The sequence below is a fragment of the Pteropus medius genome, unplaced genomic scaffold, assembly GCF_902729225.1.
Source record: "Pteropus medius unplaced genomic scaffold, Ma_sr-lr_union100, whole genome shotgun sequence".
Taxonomy (NCBI): Eukaryota; Metazoa; Chordata; class Mammalia; order Chiroptera; family Pteropodidae; genus Pteropus; species Pteropus medius.
The window spans coordinates 438960-453130 of NW_024353906.1; the positions used below are offsets into that span (position 1 = coordinate 438960).

Genomic DNA, 14171 nt, shown 5'->3' on the forward strand with positions numbered 1-14171 from the left:
GAAATAAGAAATGCAAGAGCTGGAGGCAGTTAGTTGCATCTCTTTGTCTAAATCAACACAAACTCTCAGCCCTTCTAATCATTCTATTTTTTCCTGATCTCAGATCATTTTTTTTTTCTGGGAGATCTTCCCTCAATCCCCAGCCTCTGTGTAGGGCACACCTTCTCTGGGGTCTCCCCATCTCTGTGCTGACCATTAGCACAGAATTCCTCAGAACGAAAGTACAGAAGTGAGATATTTTAACCTCGACCACTTGAGGCCACTGTCTCTTGCCTTTCTAATATCTTTCATCACAATGTTTCTCTTGGTACACTTTCTTGCTTGACAACGGGGTGGCCACAAGTATTCTAATTAAAATCACTTCCAAATATACCTAATTTTGCATTATTTTTAATAGGGTCCTTCCCCACCCCTGCTCCCATTTGTGAATAAGCCTTAAGGCACCTCTACCCTGGACACCCTGCCCCTTAGCTGACTTCTGCCCTGACCAGGAGGACTGGCTCTCTGACGCACTCACCTTCCGATTGAAGCGGTCAATAGTGACCTGATGGGTCAAGTGAGTCACATTCAACATCACCAGACAGAACGGGGGCCAGTTCAGGTGGCCCTGCAAAGAGAGCCTAGCCTCATCAATCCTGCCTCCTCATCTGTCCATCCATCCATCCATTTACTCAACAAACAGTTATTAAGCACCTGCTATGTGCCAGCCTCTGTTTCAGGCACAGACAGCCAAGACACAGCTCAAAGTGGCAAGAAAGTTCTGAAAACATTTTTATGAGCACAAAACAATGAAATAAGAAATGCAAGAGCTGGAGGCAGTTAGTTGCATCTCTTTGTCTAAATTAACACAAATTCTGAGCCCTTCTAATCATTCTATTTTTTCCTGTGATCACTCTTCCCGCCCCTGTTCCTGCCCCCGACCTCCCAACAATATGCCAGGGGCACCCATCAGGGCTGGGCAGATGATGCAGAATCCCACGGAATATTTATATCCACCTGAACTCATGCAAGTCCAGTCCCACACAAAAAGGCTGGCTCGTGGAGGAATCCTAGTAGGCGATTCCCTGTAGCTGGCACCGTTGATCAGCCCACATCCCAGCCCCTCTACCCTTCGGTGCCATCCCACATGTGCCTAGGTAGCTGGGACAAGCTGGGGATGCCGCAGGCCCCAGGAAAGGCCAGGAGGTGGTGAACTCCCCTCACCCTTTTTCCCCATATGCCCATTCTAGGAGACTCCTGGAGAGAGACAGAGCTTCCACATCTGTCCTCACCTCCGACACTCCTCAAAACCCAACTCACTGCTCAATCTCTCCTCCAAACTCAGTCAAATCCCTAAGTGCTGGTGGGAAAGGAAGCAGGAAGCAGTCACCAGGTTGGCGCTTTTGCAGTCGAGGACATGGACGGTGACCATTTCGTCTGGGCTCTGGCTGAGGATGTAGATGGCCTCCTTGAACAGGGCTGCGTGGCTCCCATCAAAGGTCACGAAGCTCAGATCAGGGAAGATTGAGCATCGGCCTGGGATGGGGCAGGGGACAGTAAAAACAAACAGATGCCTCCAAGGTGAAGGCTGTTTAGGAACACAAGGCAGGTGCCCAGATCTTTTCCTGGGTGATTCACAGGCCCTATGACAGAGCAGTTGTCATACAGAGATCAGAGGTCATAAGGGTGAGAAATCTGCCAAGTCAGCATCACACTGAGATGACAGGTCCCATGGGAGGGTGCATTCAGGTCAGGGTTACCCTGATGCTGAGGAGAGAGGGCATGCGGGGGGTAGGGGTACAAGGAGGACATGGCAGGTTCCAGGGGGCCCAGGACTCACAGGGGCACTCCCAGAAGGGACAACAGCGGTCCCCGCCCACTCGCACTGCGAGGCCCAGGACTCCACAGCGCAGAGGTGCAGCGCCCTGGGGACAGTGCTGAGACTGGTTCACGCGGATCAGCTGGCCCTCCAGGCAGATATGGCGGACGCAGTTCTCCTCCGGGATTGGCTGGGGCACAGGGTGGAGGGACAGCGTGAGTGCTGCCCTAGGGGCCACAGCAACTCACCCCTGCCCACCCAACCCCAAGCCAGGAGGGCAAGAGGGGATCCTGAGATAAAATCACAAGGGGATGGTGTCCTCACCCTCCGCCCACCCAGCATGCCATCGGTGCCTGGGGCTGGGCTGAGTATGGGATTGAGGGTCAGGGGACTGACTCCCCGAGACCTTTGCACAACTGCCTGGCCTGTGCTGAAAGCCCCAAGTGCACAAACATGCAGAAACACTAGCTCAGACTCACACACACCCACGCACACACACACTCTACCTCACAAACGCAGACACACATATTTCTCAACATCGTGTATCATACATGCACAGATATCTGAGAACTCATACAAGTGAACACAAATGTGTGCACACACAGTCCCACGTGTACAATCATAGACACACTGGCATCATGCTAAGCCATCCAATCAGCCCCTGCAGCCCCAGTGGGGCATGGTGTGACCCTGCTGTGGTATCAGAGCCCCATAGGAGCCTGGAGAATTTCTGAGGCTCCAGGGGCTCGGGGCAGGAGTGTGAGCAGCAACCAAACCCCATCTTGCAGCCTGGCAGCTGGCTAAAAAGCTGCGACAGGCCTTGCCCCTTGCCCAGGCAAAGGAGAGTGTATGGTATCCACGCACGGTGGCACGGCGAAAGGGAAAGCATGGAGCGTCCACATGCAGGAAGCCAGAACCCTGCCCAGTCACTCACGACACACACGGCAGATGCGTTGGCTTCAGGGGTGGTTGCCGAGGCCTCAGCTGAACCCTCTGAGATGCTCTGAACTGGGGCTGAGCGCCCAGACTGCTCGGTGGTGGCCTCTCCCACCGGCTCTGCTGGGGGCCGAGGTCCCGCCGAGGTTCCATGGGCCTCAGCCAGCTGAGGGAGCAGAACCAGAGAGCTCTCTCGGGAGGCAGTCCTGGCTGAGAAAGGGCTCAGGGGATGGGACGTGGGCACCGGTGGCACTGTGCCAACCCAGGGGCTCTCAGTCTCAGTCACCAAGGTAGCAAGAGTGTGGGTCACAGCAGGCGTGAGCGCTGTGGGCCTGCCCTGGGCAGAGCCATGCATCAAGGTGGGCAGAGACACTTGCTTGGACAGGATGGCCATCTTTTCCGTGGTGCTCCTTCGCGGGGCAACAGATACTGTGGCGGCCGCTCCCTCAGCCACGGCCACAACTCCAGAGGATGGCAGCATGGCTCCCGGAAGCAGGCCTGGAGTTGTGCTTGTTGTCTGAGGGACTGTGTGACTGGGTGGTTGCATCTGGGCCACAATGGCTGGCGTGCGAGGCAGCGCTGGGCGAAGCGTCTCAGCAGATGGAGTCATGGCCGTGGTGAGAGGTGTGGCCTGTTGCTGGAGTGAAGCGGTGATGATGGAGCCCTTGGGGCCAGGCGTGGCCATTGGGGCCGATGTGCCCACCTTGGCCAGAGGCAGGCTGGTGTCAGGAGGCAGGCCAGAGAGGAGCTGGGGTGGCTGAGTTGACTCCAGGGATATGAAGGGTGTGGCCCCCAGCCCATGAGCAACTGTGAACAGGCTGGTGGCTGCTGGAGTGCCAGGGGGTGTAGCTGGAGGCCTGGTGGCTGTGGTGATGTGCTGGCTGGGGCGGAGCAGGGCAGTGGGACGTGGGCCGGGCAGTGGGGATGGTGGCAGGCCCGTGGGCTGGCTGGGCCCGGGTTGGACCTTCTCCGTGGATGGCACCATCTTCACTCCCTCGGTGGCCACGGGACTGGCAGGAACCTGTTCTGCTGCTGTTCTAGCCTTGGCTGGGGGGCTGCTGGGGCTGGGAATGGTCTCGGCATGTATGGACTGGGAGATCTCTGTCCTGTTTGTGACCTTCGTTGTTACAGGTGTCAGCAAAGCCTCATGGGATTTTGAGGAAATAGGGGCCCTGGAAGTCACTGCAGGAGAAGCCACAGGCCTGGGGGAAGGACTTGCAGGCGACTCCAGGCTTGGGAAGGCCTGTAAGGGTGTCGTCTTAACAAGCAAGGAGCCAGGGCCTGGGACCGTCACCGCTTTGGTCATGAGTGGGAAGCGAGGTGCAGGGGATGACTTAGAGGAGACTGTGATGTTGGGGCTCCCTGCAAAGGTCGCGGTCACCCTGGTCGTTTCCAAGGCACCCAAGCCCACGTCAGGTGTGAGCATCTGCTGTGAAAGAGGGAGGGCTGAGGATGCTGTGGCATGGGGGGTGGTCTGCTGGCTGGCGGTCACTTCCTTGCTGGCAGGGACCTCTGTGGGGTGGGCAGGGAGGTTAGACGCAGTGACCCCCAGCGGCTGTTGCAGAGTGACCTGGGTGGAGCCTGGGGGCAGCACTGGCCCCTCAGTGGCAGCCATGGACGGGCTCGGGGCCACAGTGAGTGGGGCAGCTGGAGTGAACGCTGGCCTGTGAGAGGGGACCCCGGGAGTACCCTGTGGAAACTGTAGCTCCTGGCCACTGGTGGTGGGCAGCTCTTGACCGGGAAGGAGGGTCTTATTGCCAACGGCCTCTGTGGGAACCAAAACCGCTGGCTCCACACCTGGCAGATGAGAAAGGAGGCTCAGATGGCAGGGTAACTTGTGCCCCAGGGGACATCACTATGACGTGAGGCTTCCAGACTGCCACCCTAGTTGAAGTGGGGAAGGCAGCTTCCCACAGCCGGTCAGGCTGCCTGACCAACCCATGGCCTCTATCACATGGGTGACTCAGAGAAGTCAGCGCGTCTGGGCTCGTCCTATACCTCAAATCCCGAGCCCAAAGCCCAGGGACCTCAGGTCTAAGTCTGGCTGCCCCCCATTCTCACCACGTGACCCCAAGCCCGTCCCTTCCTTACTCTGGGCCTTGTTTTTTTTTTTAAATCTCTGTGAAATAGGGAGCATGGACTGGGTGAGATCTCTTCCTGCTTTATGGTGTTCTCCTTCTGGAGGTCCCTACACTAACCCTGCTTCTCTGGGTACCCAGGGGCTCTGGACCTGACTGGCTCATGAAACCCTGGGGATTTACAGTAAATCTGAGGGAGGGATGAGAAATCCAGGCCACTCACAGTCCTCCAAGTAAACGCATCTCTGTGTGACTTCATCCAGGACCTTGGGGCTGGGGCATGCAGGTACACAGCCTTCTACCCTGGGGACAGAGCAGGGAGCAGGTTAGTGGTCTGGAACATGGGGAGGGTCATATTCACCTGGATTGCGCACAGGCCTCCTCCTTTCTTATGACACCTGCGTGCGTGTCTTTATCATGTACACACTCATATGAACCTCCATATACTGTCGCACATTTGTACAGGGTCACGCATACCCAAACAGGCATGCCGCCAACTCCTGCCTTCAGACTGAAAGGGCAGCACACACAAACAAGGTCGTTATGCACACACCATGCACACATACTTGCACGTGCTCACATGTGTCTCCATTTAGGCACATTCTCACATACCCTCTCCACACCTGCAGGGCTCAAAAATATTCACACAGATATATATGTATAAAGTTCAAACAGACCACTATGAAAAACAGTGTATATACACTTGTGCACATAGGAGCACCAACACAGGTACATATGCACAACTATACAAGCCAAGATGCACCTGTATACACACACTAATACACAGGCTCAGCTATATATACTTCGTGCACAAACTGATATTCACATATGAGGCACATTCATCCTGGTACAGACACCCCCATACACATATCACACAAAACATGTATATACAAGTATATGTGAGTACTCATACACCTCAAGACATGCTCATACTTCTGCCCATAGACTATATACAAGCCCATTCCCACACATGCTCAAACATGCTGATGCACATACCTCAACTCCATGCCATCCTACCTGGGCACGTCCCTGCAGCTCGTTGCCCATGGGTCCCGGCAGGTTTGGAAGCAGGGGCTGGCACAGGCATCGTAGTGCCACTCACAGATGGGGTAGGAAGACCCCAGCGGCTTGGCATCTGACAAGGCAACCCACCAGAGTCCTGAGACTGAGCAATCCTGGGCACCAGCTCCAGATCAGAAGCCAGAGCATAGAGGCAAGACAGCTTAGCTCATGCCTGCCCTATCCCATGGAAGAGACAAATGGACTCATGCAGGAAAAACGAAGACAAATGCAATAAAAGCCAACCTCAGGAGACGCTGTATCCCTGAGAGCTGGAGTTGGTGCCTGGAGGATCTTTGGGATGGGGCTCAGAGAACTTAGTGCAGGGGCTGGAGACGCGGGTGCTATGGAGCGGGCTTTGAGGGGTGGCCAAAGAGGAGGCTGGACCCTTGATCTCTCCATAAGATTGCCCATCACTCCACCCTTCTGAGACCTTGGTAGTCAGGCTTGCCCCGCACCCCAGGACACAGTCCCCTCCTCCTCGCCCTGCCTCTGGCCGGGCCACTGAAGATCTCCATGAAGACAAGAGGCTTCCCTTGAGGATTGGAGTAGGTGTTGGGGGGATCCCTTTCCCTCTCATTCCAAGGTCCTGCTGGGCATCTGGCACCAGACAGGGGAGAGAACTGTTCTCATAAGCCCTGCCCTCTCTGTACCCAGAGGGCCTCCTTGAAGTAGCCTCATCCTGAACCAGCACTGGGACCTGGAGGGTGTAGTTTGTCTGAGCACTGCCCTTATTGCCCCTAGTAACTTGGGCTCTGACTACTAATGACAACAGCTAACTCTGAAATAGCACCAAGCATGACACTCAGCACTTCACAAGTACTTACTCATTAATTCTCACAATAATCCTATGAAGTCGCGTTATTATTATTCCCATTTTACAGATGAAGGCACTGAAGCGACAGAAGATGCTGGGAAAATTAAACTCTCCCAGTACCTTGACAAATGAGGGACCCTCAAGGAAAAGCTGCAGCCTACGGGGGGCCTTGAGGCAGACAAGAGCCCAGACTACCTTGGCACAAGCGACCGGTCTCTAAAACCGTGGCCTGAGCAGAGAGATGTGGGCAGGCTCCACAGCAGGCTCCACAGCAGGCTCCACAGCAGGCTGGAGGGACAGCCCCACCCCAGCAGCCCCTTCCTGGCTTCCTACTCTCCACACTGTCGCTGACTGTGAGGAAACCTGCTTTTCCAAGATCCTTGAGCCCAGAACCGAAAACTTACATTTGGGGAGCAGCTACTATGAGCCAGGCCTGGAGCAAAGCCATCCTCACAATAACCTTCTGAGGCAAATATCCCCATTGTTCAGGTGGAGAAATCGAGTCAGGGAGAGAGGGGCTCTCCTCCAAGCGCCAGGGACCAGGGTCAGGATTCGAACCCAAGACTGTCCGGTTTCAAAGCCCAGGCTCATTGCACTTCGCCTCAGTGTCTTCCAGAAAGGGACACAGTCCTCCCATCATAGACAATGATGAATCTGTTCATTGGTGGACTAGGTAGATGACCGCTGAGTTTAAGAATGAGCTGGCCCAGCCCTGGAGTGTGTGTGTGGTGGCAGAGGGTGATAAATGACAAGCCTGGTAGGAGACACATTTACACATGGGTGGATCCATTCATACAGCATGAGGTGCCCTCGCAGGCATGAACATGTAGGATAGAGAGGCCAGTGTAGAGTGTTAAAGAAGTAATGATCACTTCCTCTGGGGTTTAGACAGAGAACAAGTAGTTTGGGGGCAGACGTGCCTGGCAGTGGGAAGGCAGAGCCCTGGAACCCCTTCCAGCAGAGGCTAGAAAGGGTGTGGTGTTGCCTTATCACACCTCTGGGTACTGGGCCTCCACGGGGGACAGAGGGGCTGCTGGTTCACAGGGCAGGCATGTGCCCCCATCAGCAAGAAACCTGAGCCAGCGGGCTACGCTAACAGCAGCCATGATCATTTCTCCCCTCGTTTCCACAAAGGCTGTCCTATTTTTAGACAGTGTAATTGGCCTGTGGGAGTAGGTAAGACCCTGAAAGCTGGCTGGGCCCCAAGCCACACTGCCCACAGCTCCTTAGGCCACCAATATGGAGGCCAGGCCACCTTCCATCTCCCATGCGGCCTCTCTGTGCCTGGAGAATGAGGATTCTGCCTCTAGGGGCCAACTTGAAGGGTAAGGGGAGAGAGGGCAGGAAGGGCAGTTGAGTGAGGGGCTGAGGAGCCGAGGGAGATGGTGAGGTAGACAATTACCCAGAAGCTGGAAGAGTGTGCCCTGGCGGAACACCTCTGTGTGTTCATATGGCCGCAGGGCCAGCACAGGGCCTGACACGGAAAGGAAGGATCCAGGCTCTGCCAGGGACTCCAGGGCCACCAGGCCTGCCCGCCACATCCCCTGGTGCAGCAAGAAGGAGGCATGGTGGTGGAAGGCATCGCTGCCCTGCCACTTGGCCAGCTCCAGAGACCCATTGGCGGTGACGTGGAGGAAGAAGTTGGGTCTGCCCGCTGCCTCCAGGGATACCACATCTGGGTCTGCAAAGAGACACATGGGGAAGGTCGGTGCAGGCAGGGGTCCAGATGGGGGGCGGACACCTGGGCACACATCTGCGCTCTCCGCGACATGGGACTGCAGCACCCTCTGTGGGTTAGCTGGCCTCGCTCCTCCACCCCTGCTCTGCCTCCCCTCGCCCCACCCACTTCTGCCCGCTGGCTGCCTCTCTGTTCACACCTTCCCCAGGGAAGGTGGAGGGTTAAGGAAGCCACCAACTGCCCAGCCTCAGGAAGGTGACTGAACTATCTCCTTTCCTCTGTCCCTCTCTTCCCTGGACATTTTTGAGGACCCTCTGTGTGCCAGGTGGAATTCTAGATCCCAGGGATATAGCAATGAACGGGACAGACGAAAATGGCTGCCCTGTGGAGTCACGTTGTATTGGTGATGCTGGAAAGCTGAGGCTCAGTGATTTGCCAGGTTTCAGTGACCCTTAGCTTGGTCCTACTCCTCACAGAACCCCAGAGGGTCAGAGCTGGTGGACCTAAGGGACACTGAATTTAACCCACAGATGGGAAAACAGTGTGCCGGAGAGAGGAAGGGGTTTAGATCTCACCTAGAAGGTACTTTCTCTTTTCTTGTCTGGTACCCTGGACACAGTTAAGGGGAAGGAGCACAAGATGGGGTGGGGGTGGGAGCCTGGGTGCTCGCTGGGTCCTCACCCTGCCCCCAAGAAACCCAGGCATGACTGAGATGGAGGCTGGACTCTGGGAAACCTGTCCATAGTGATGTTTTCCAAAGCTAGGCTACTCCAGGGTTCTGCTTAACATGCCCATAAAACCACTGGAAAATCAACACTTCCTCTGGACTAGACTTTACTTATTGGACTGAAATATTGAATGGAGGACAGAAAATTCCCACTAAGCAGATGGCCTATCACATATGGAAGGTTGTACCACATCCAAGCAGGTCCACATAGATCTAGGGATCTAACATGTTTAGAAAAGGACTGTTCTTTTTTGGGATGGTGGGGAGCTTCCGGCCCTCCACTGGCCCAGTGCCTGGCTCCTCACTCCCCGGTCTCCTTGTGCAGTGACATGATCCTCCTGTGACCTCCAACTGTACCCCTGGCTCATACCACCATGAACATCACCCATAGCTGGGGATGCTGGCTGTGCCTGGTGCTGGGCAGGAGCTGGGGTGTCCCTCCCCTCCTTAAAGCCTCTCCATGGCTCCCTGCTACACTCAGCATAAAGACCCAACTCCCGAGCTTGGCTTACAAGTCCCTTTCTGATTCCTTTCCATTCCTCAGGGAATATTATGCATTCTAAAAAGCCTCTCCTGACTCCCCAAGACAGGCAGGGGCCTCTCCCAAGTGTTCCCACAGGCATCGTGACTGCCTTCGATCATGTCTGTCTCCCAGATGGGACTGGTGGGCAGAGATAGTGTCTTTTACATCCCTGATTCCCCAGTGCCCAGCTCTGTGCCTGGCATGGGAATAGGGAAGGAGGCCAGGAGAGAGGCAGAGGGAGAGAGAGAGAGGGAAGGAGGGTAGGGAAGTAGACCCTCAAAACTAGATAAATGGCAGACCCTGAGAATTTGAGAACTTATATTCTTAGGTAGGGATGAACTCTCTGAGAAGTGTCTTGGCTCTAGGCTCCAGTGAATGCCAGAACTGGCTGCATGGACCACCCCTGTGATTAAGGAGATTCAGACTGGATGGGGCCAACAGGATTTGGGGGAAGAAATGCTGATTACAGTGACCATACATCCTGGGACACACACACATGGCCACAGATGAGAAGGCTTTTTGGCACTGGTGAACTGAGGCCTTGGCCCCGGGGCCCAGAACAAATACCACGCAGGGATCACTTCTCTCTGGACAGGGTTCTGCCACCCCTCAGGGACTACTGAACTCTGAAGAGAAGACAATGCCTACTAAAGCTAAGCCCTCCGGGTTTGCTGGCAGTCTGAGGCCCAGGAGGCTAGGGCTGGTTCCAGGTGTAACACACCGACTCACAACTCAGGATCATAACCTGAGCAAATCAAAGGCCCACTCCTTTATTCACAGGAAGAGGCCCTGCTGGAGTCTGTATATCAGCCAGCGCCCAGCTGGCATTTAAAGTCTATACAGTCTTAAAAATGGGGAGCAGAGCATCGATAGACGATTGGATAAAGAAGTTATGGTACATACATGCAATGGAATGTCACTCGGCCACGAAAAATGAAATATTACCATTTGCAACAACATGGATGGACCTAGAGGGTATTATACTAAGTGAATAAGTCAGATGGAGAAAGACAAATATCATATGATTTCACTTATATGCAGAATCTAAAGAAAAAAATAACTGAACAAACTAAACCAAAGCAGACTCATAGATACAGAGAACAAACTGGGGATTGCCAGACGGGAGGTGTGTTGGGGGGCGGGGCTGGGTAAAAGGGGAAGGGATTAAGAAATACAAATTAGTAGCTACAAAATAGTCATGGGGATGCAGATTACAGCATAGGGAATATGGTCAATAATACTGTGATGGCTGTGTGCAGTGCCAGATGGGTGCCAGCGTAATCAGGGGATCGCTTCTATGCTGTTCCCCTGGAACTGATATAAAATAAAATAAACTTATTTTTTAAATGGGGGGCAGAGGAGAAGGAAGAAGAGAGAAGAAGGAAGAGAAGGAAGAGGAGGAGGAGAATAGGGAGAGGAGGAGGGAGAGGAAGTAGCAGCCGTTGCTGCCCTGCTTTTCTGGAATGCAGCTATTGTGTAAAGTTAGGTTCGATGGGACTTCTGGACGTTGGCCTCCCTGGTTTTTTGGGAAGAAGATGGGAGGTGTCTCCCTGAAGAAGCAGAACAGGCTGACTCCGAACTCTGTCTCAGCTGGGAACCCTGTCGGAGCCCTATGTTTTTCCAGCCACTGTAGATGGCTTAGGGCCTCAGCATCCTCCCTCCACTGGCAACTGCCTCCCTCCACCAAGGGCTGGGGTGAGGCCAGAGGTGGGCCTTACCGTGGGCCTTGGCCTTGTACAGTGCAGCTGTCAGCAGGAAATTCACAATGTCCCCTGGTGCCACGTCTTCCGCGCTCACTAGGACTACGGCACCACCTGCTGCCTTTGTGGACACCAGGGTACCGGCGGCTGCCTGGCTGGCCAGCTGGTAGGGGCCTTTACCCAGTGCTAGAGAGAAAGGACCCAGATGTAAGGCCTGCCCTCTTGGGCCTTTGCCCACCTCCCATCTCTACCTGCCCAGCCCTACCAGAGGTGAGGGAGAGGGAGAGTACCAAGGAGCTGCCCTTGGTCACTTCCCTCACCTCAGGTCCCAGGGACCTTGATTTCCATAAGAAGGAAGGACAGGAATCCCAGGCTGCCAGCCCCTGACAGGGACTGACCCTCTGCACAGTACCTGAATCATTTCATTTCATAGGAAACCTGGGAACAAGGCCACCCAAAAGTCTCTCTGTGGGCCTGTCCCATTGCCTGAGACTCTGCCATGCCAGCCACTGCTCCATTCAGAGTCACCGCTGAGGAGATATCTGAGAGTGATGAAGGCCAGGAAGGCTTGGGCTCGATCAAGGTTAGTGTTTCCTTATTCCAAACACGTGTCTCTTTTGCGTCTCTTGGGTTTCTGCAGTTTTCAGTACAGGTTGGTTTCCCAGACAGTTGTAACTGACCTCTCTGCCTCAGGTGTGCTCCCCACCCCAGTGCCTCCTCCCTAGAGGTGGCTGAGCCAACTTCCTAGCCACACTCTCTGCTGGGACTCATCGATGGCTCCCCATTGCCCTCAGGATAGAATCAAAGACCCCAGCTTGAATTCGAGGGCCCTTCACGCCCCAACCCCTGCCTACCTCCCCACCTCTCCACACCCCTGCCCCTGCCACACTGGTCTTCCCTTGCTCCTCTTTGAAGGAGCCATGTTGTGTCCTACCTTATATTCCCACTCATGCTGTCCTCCTCACTCAGAGTAGTCGTCCCATTTCGTGTCTGGCAAACGCCTACTCTGTCCCTGGGACCCAGCTCAAATATCACCTCCTTGGTGAAGCTCTCCCTGCACCCTCTCCCGTCACCCGCAAACATCAGCCCTCCTCCTCGGTGCTCCACCAGCCCTTAGAACATAGCACACTCCGATCACAGCTCTCGTGATGGATCTCAATCAGGGGTTCATGGGTGTCTCCCTTACTGAGACAGGCAGTCTCTGTTGGTAGATAGTTAACCATCCGCTCTCAAAAAACAAGCAAAGAAACAAACAAAACCCCAGTTTGTAGTGTTTGCTGATTTCCACGGTGTAAATACTCCCACCAGTGGTCAATTTCCAACTACCAAGTGAATGCAATGTTAGGAACACACAATTGATTCTAAAGAGCCAGCGTGGGCAGGCTCCCGCGCAACACCGTGACAGCTCTCTTTGACCATTGACTCCGCAGCACCTGACAAGGGCCTGGACCAGAGAACATGTTGGCAGAAGAGCAGAGCGAGGAACGGCTAGGTGGGTGGGTGGGTAGGTGGAGGATGCTAGAAACAGCTTGTCTTTTGCCAATTACTGCCATCCAAAATGCCACAGAAGGGAGAAAACTCTGCAAAGAGCTGTCTTGCTGAAATGTCTTGCTTGATGTCAGACAGACTCTGCCTCTCCTAGAGACCACAGTTCTTCCACTACAAATTAATTCCTTTAGGGATTAAAGGTTTCAGACCAACTGTTTAGGCTAACAGTGGACAGGACTGCAGTTCCTGTGAATTATACTACACCTTGGTCCAGCCCTCATCTCTCAGAGCCTCTAACTTGTATCCTTATCTCTTGTCGGTCTCCTATCATTTCACCCGCTATACTCTTTCCAGGGGGATGTTTCTCAAACCCAAATCTAATAATGCAGGTAACTGGACAAGAAGACAAAGCCTTGGGCTTATACCTACATAGGTTTGCTCCTGGCAGAAAGGTGCCTGGAAGGGACAGGGTGGGGAAGCTTTGGAAATCAAAGGTGAATGACACCAAGGACTTGATCAGCATCTAACTCTGCCAAGGTCTAACCTTGGCCCATCAGGATAGAGATCAGTGCTGAAAATTACTCCTAGGCAGCCCTACCCCCAATGCCTACCCTATCCTAGTAATTAAATCGACTGATTGGCTCTAATGCTGGACATCAACCTCCCTGGGGTCTTTTGCAATGACCTGTGTTTTCACCCTGGTTAATGCAGAGGCGGGAGCACATCCTGATACCTTGAGGCCTCGACTAAATTTGACGATGGCTCTGACAGGCTGAGCCACACCATTCTCAGGAAAAGTTTGCAATTGCCTTTGCCAACTCAAAACTTCAGTAAACCCAAGACGACTTTCTGCGGGCCTGATGAGCTAGATTATGAAGGCCATAGATGGCACATTGGAGCAAATGGGGTTTTTCCTGCCTGGCGAAGCTGCCCTGGGTGAGCACAATTTCTGGGAAGCTGGTCTGGCCTGGGCTCCCAACAGAGGCTTCCGGAGCTGGTAGGGACAGAGTTCTAGGAATCCCTGGGCCGTGCACTGTCAGGGCTCTCTCTGCATGATGAGGTTCCTCCTGCCCCCATGTCATGGCTCTTCCAGAGCCAGAAAGGGCCTCAGGATGGCCGATGCTGTTGTGACACCAGGACAAGGCTGGCAGGGCCCCAGCTCCCAAGGCTCCACTTTGGGAGGACAGGCTTACCTTTGTTAAAGAAGTCACAGTCATACGCTGAAAGAGAGAGAACAGAGACTTCTTGAGAAGCATGGAACAGATGGACAAAGCCAAGGCCCCGAGCATCCCATCTTTCCCTCCTTCCCCAAGGGCCAGACCTGGCCTAACTCCTAAACTCCAAGATTCAGGCGTGGTCATTGGATT

General features: G+C 54.2%; 1 protein-coding gene across 2 annotated transcripts in view; it reads right to left on the reverse strand.

Annotated features, from left to right (window-relative positions):
• The window catches only part of OTOG (otogelin), a 72575-nt gene that overhangs the window by 17322 nt on the left and 41082 nt on the right, over positions 1-14171 (reverse strand). For both annotated transcript variants that reach the window (XM_039851491.1, XM_039851492.1), the window contains 9 exons: positions 13998-14024; positions 11335-11502; positions 8091-8369; positions 5830-5947; positions 5036-5115; positions 2733-4531; positions 1820-1988; positions 1370-1515; positions 518-607 (listed from right to left, as the gene is read on the reverse strand). In XM_039851491.1, the coding sequence (XP_039707425.1) occupies positions 518-607; positions 1370-1515; positions 1820-1988; positions 2733-4531; positions 5036-5115; positions 5830-5947; positions 8091-8369; positions 11335-11502; positions 13998-14024 (2876 nt within the window). The remainder of the gene's footprint in view (positions 1-517; positions 608-1369; positions 1516-1819; positions 1989-2732; positions 4532-5035; positions 5116-5829; positions 5948-8090; positions 8370-11334; positions 11503-13997; positions 14025-14171) is intronic.